The following is a 4,455-nucleotide window of genomic DNA, read 5'->3' as shown; positions in this document are numbered from 1 at the left end:
GAAGAGCAACAAAGATGATTAGGGGACTGGAGGCTAAAACATATAAGGAACGGTTGCTGGAATTGGGTATGTCTAGTTTAATGAAGAGAAGGATGAGGGGGGACATGATAGCAGTGTTCCAATATCTCAGGGGCTGCCACAAAGAAGAGGGAGTCAAGCTATTTTCCAAAGCGCCTGAAGGCAGGACAAGAAGCAATGGATGGAAACTAACCAAAGAGAGAAGCAACCTAGAACTAAGGAGAAACTTCCTGACAGTTAGAACAATTAACCAGTAGAACAACCTGCCTCCAGAAGCTGTGAATGCTCCAACACTGGAAGTTTTTAAGAAGAAACTGGACAGCCATTTGTCCGAAACGGTATAGGGTTACCTGCCTGAGCAGGGGGTTGGACTTGATGACCTCCAAGGTCCCTTCCTTTTTATGATGATGATGATGATGATGATGATGATGATGATGATGATGATGATGACGACGGACTAGGGGGGACATGATATCAGTATTCCAGTATTTGTGAGGCTGCCACGAGGAGGGGGTCAATTTATTTTCCAAAGCACCAGAAGGCAAGACAAGACACAATGGATCAGGCATGTCAAACTCGCGATGTCACGTAACGTCGTGCGACGTATCGTGACATTTTTCCCATTGCCGGCAATGGGGTGGGCGCGGTTTTGGCTTGATGCATCCGGCCTGTGGGCCGGCAGTTTGACATGCCTACAATGGATGGAAAGTAATCAAGGAGAGAAGCAACCTGGAATTAAGGAGAAACTTCCTAACAGTGAGGAAAATTAACCAGTGGAACAGCTTGCCTTCAGACATTGTGGGTGCTTCATCACTCGAGGTTTTTAAGAAGAGACTGGAAAACCACTTGTCTGAAATGATATAGGGCAGTGGTGGCGAACCTATGGCACGCGTGCCAGAGGCGGCACGCTGAGCCGTCTCTGTGGGCACGCGCCAACGCCCCAGCACGTCTCTAAAAGTTCGCCATCACTGGCCTAAGGCCAGCCAGCCCAGAGCCGCCGTTGGGGAGGCGCCCCCTCCCCCCGCAGCAGTGCAGCCGCGCCTCGCTTACGGGCGGGCAGGGTGGGGCCTTGCGGAGGAGGAGGAGGGCCTCCTCCCTCCGTGATAAGCTGCAGCTGCGCTTGGCGGGCAATCTGTAGGAGCCCGACCTCGTCACGCTGGCCATGTGGTTGTGGTTCGCCCCACTGCACCTGCCTCTGGCGGCGCCTCCAAACGGCCGCCGTCCTCCATTGGGTCTTCTCCTTCCTGGCGCTGGGTGAGGACGGGACGGTGCCGGTGGCGGCAAACTTGGCTGTGTCACAGCCGCGGGGGAGGTTGCAGGAGAGGCAGCACTTTGCCGGCAGTCATGGGCAGTGTGGAGCGGTGGGCCGATGGCCGCGAAGGGAGCCCGAGGTGGGGGCGGGCAGGGAGTTACGGCACCCGGCTTGGCTCTTGCGGGCGGCAGCTTGCCTTGCTTCACGCGGGGCTGCTTTCCCAAACCCCAACTGCTCCAGCCCTGTAGGGCGCCGCCACTTCCTCTCAGCTGGGGCTGTCCGGGGGCAGAAGCAGCCGGAGCGGCGGGCTTCTGAGCATGTTCAGAGTGCCACAGCTGCCGCTGCTCGGGGGCTGGCGAGGTGGAGGAGAGGGTCACCCACTGCCTCTCTCATAGCCCAGTGCTGCCTGGGGCTTTACCTGGTGCTCCTGCTCAGGGACGGCTGACTGCTGGCGCTTGGCTACGCAGGGAAGCCATTGTCGCAGGTAGGCCGCCCCCCACGCCTTTCGCTGCCGCCATAGCCCGGCGAGGCCGAGGCGAGGCAGCCCCACCCTCCCCCAGCCTCCATTACCCCTCTGCTTGCTGCCGTCACCGAACAAGGCAAGGCAAGGCACCCCGCCGCCGGCCGCCCCTCCTCCTCCCCTGCGTGGCCGGCCGCTGAAACTTACCGCTGTCATCGTGCTTGCTCGCTCACTCGCTCACTGTCCGCTCCCACTCGTGCTCACTCTCTCACTGTCTGCAGCAAATGCTGCTTCCACCGAAAGTTGCTCCCTTTATAGCCTCTCGCCTATTCCCAGACTGTGCATGTGCGGAGAGCTGCGCATGTGCAGCTCTGCGGAAAGTGCGCATGCGCAGCTCTGCAGAAAGCTGTGCATGCGCAGAGAGGAGGAGGGAGCAGCTCGGCCCAGTAATGGCTTGCGTGCCAGCAGAGACGGCTCCGTGTGCCGCCTGCGGCACGCATGCCATAAATTCACCACCACGGACATAGGGACTTCTTTGCTGATTATCTCAGTGAAAGCAGCTCCCCTGTACTTTCAGATATAGGGTGTAGTATACTACATAGAGCAGGGGTGTCAAACTGGCGGCCCGCAGGCTGGATGCATTACGCGCAGACCATGCCCACCCCGGCATGGCAAAGGCAAAAAAGTCACAATACATCACGTAACACAATCGAGTTTGACACCCGTGACATAGAGGCACAGTAAGAAAAGAAAATCCTGGGAGTAATAATAGGCCCCTACGTGAGATGGCTATTGGCCATTGAAGATTTTGCTAAAATGCTAACCTACCATCCTCTGTCAGTTGCTGTGCTGTCTGAAGCCTGTGAGGGTTCTTGTTCTGCAACATCTGGAAGCCACACATTTTTGATCAATGCTCCATTTCTTAAGAAGTTGACGGAAGCCCAGTGGGCAAATGCTTCTAAGTTATAAGCTAGAGGTGATGTAAAAGAGTATGCAACTTACTCTTAGAGGAAGTAGAAGTGTGGCAAATCAAATTGACAAAAGGAACTACAAAAGAGTCTCAAGATCCATTTTATCACTGTAGATACCACCTTAATGAAAAGTCTTATTTGATAAAAGTATTATAAGTACTGACTCATAGTATTTGTATTTTCTGTGGCTGTGCTGCACTGTAATATTTATGTCTAGGTGCTGTATTATGACTGTATTGATTATTATTTGTAGTTATAATACTGGGATGATTCGCCAGGCATGCTCATCACTTGATGACTTGCATGTACAAATGGGCCACCACAGTTTTAACAGCAGATGTAGAATTCATCCTTTCATGGCAGTGCTTTTCAGTGGAAGTGATTCATTCTTTCAGCCTGGGAATGGGCAGTGAGACATTTTTCAAAGCATTATAAGTTGCTGTTCATGCAAAACTGACATATAGTCATTGGAGGACAAGGAAGCATTTGAAAAACAGGACTGAAAACAGGCAGGCACAATAGTTCACATGCATTCTTTTTCTCTCCACCACAGGTACAAACAACGAGTCTCGAAAAACCAAAAAGAAGAAACCACACATGAGCCTGGTTGGAGGTGCTCCAGGAATGAGCTCCAATAAGAAGAAACTGAAGCCTAAACCACTTGCCCCTCCTACCCCCAGCCTCTATGATGACATCAATTGAAACACTATGATGAGAAAAAGAGGAAGGGGAGGATCTGTTCTGGTTACTTTCTGACCCAGGTCAGGGGACAGGAGCTCACTGGTATTCTCTCAAGTGGTCCCTTGCAGACATCTTTTAAAAGGATTACCTTTTAATTCTTTTAATTCTGTGAAGAGAGATGGCTGCATGTGTCCACTGCCCTCCTCTCAAGCCTTCCACAGACACATGGCATAGCCCTGTGCCCACCAAATGTGTAATGAAAGACTAGGACTGCTTTGGGGACGGTGGGCTCCCACTGCTTCTGGGGGAAAGGGATGGTGGTTTGAGGTGGGGCCTTAAAGGTGGAGAACACCTCCCATCAATCAGGGAGGAATTGGTGTCCTTCCTTCCCATTTCAATTTTTCTATTTATTGTGATGTTAGTGGTTGTTCAATCATGACTATATGTATGGTGATATCATATTTGCTTAGCAATGCTAGAGACTGAGTAGGCAGGGTTGGGAGGCATCTGTGTATGTAAACCTGCCTGTGCCCTTTTGTTGATTTGGAAGGGTATGGCAGAACGGAGAACAATTTATGCCTACCATTTTCTCTAAGTGTCTACTCCAGTGGCTTCTTTATTGTTGGGTGAAGTGGCACAAGATTGTAGATCAACCTCTTCCTCTCTGAGGTTTTTGCCTTGCTCAGTTGTTCTAACACACTGGGATGGGGCAGAGAGGTTTCAGCAGATGTTACTACTGTTGTCACTATTGCTTCCTTTCCTGTAACTATCTGCTTTACCAGTTGCATCTCTAAAATCTTGTACAAAGCAGTATTAAGAACAGACGTGCATTCTTCCTGATACATAGATGTCAGGAAGCTGGGAAAACAGTTAGCTTCCTTACTTGTGTTTGGACACAAATCTCTGTTTATCCAATCTTGATGAGCCAATACTCCAAGAAATGCATTGCTTTATGAGTTAGCACACATCTTTAAACATCCCTGAAAATTGGCTGTAAATCTGAGTTGTTGAATTTTAAAACAGCTCTGTTTAATATCTTATTGAATCCAGGACTGTGCTCTGACCTGTCAGCT

At 50.8% G+C, this 4,455-nt stretch overlaps 1 protein-coding gene across 1 annotated transcript in view; it reads left to right on the top strand.

Moving 5' to 3' along the window:
• LOC107293454 (ataxin-7-like protein 3) overlaps positions 1-3,403 on the top strand; it is a 61,953-nt gene extending 58,550 nt beyond the window's left edge. Inside the window, exon 12 of the mRNA XM_015822606.1 lies at positions 3,255-3,403. Within this exon, the coding sequence (XP_015678092.1) occupies positions 3,255-3,403 (149 nt within the window). The remainder of the gene's footprint in view (positions 1-3,254) is intronic.
• Positions 3,404-4,455: the final 1,052 nt, after the last annotated feature.

This window comes from Protobothrops mucrosquamatus, unplaced genomic scaffold (genome assembly GCF_001527695.2).
Source record: "Protobothrops mucrosquamatus isolate PMUCROS unplaced genomic scaffold, P.Mucros_1.0 scaffold1623, whole genome shotgun sequence".
Lineage (NCBI taxonomy): Eukaryota > Metazoa > Chordata > Lepidosauria > Squamata > Viperidae > Protobothrops > Protobothrops mucrosquamatus.
The sequence above is the reverse complement of the archived record's forward strand: the minus strand, read 5'-3'. Positions and strand labels throughout refer to the sequence as shown.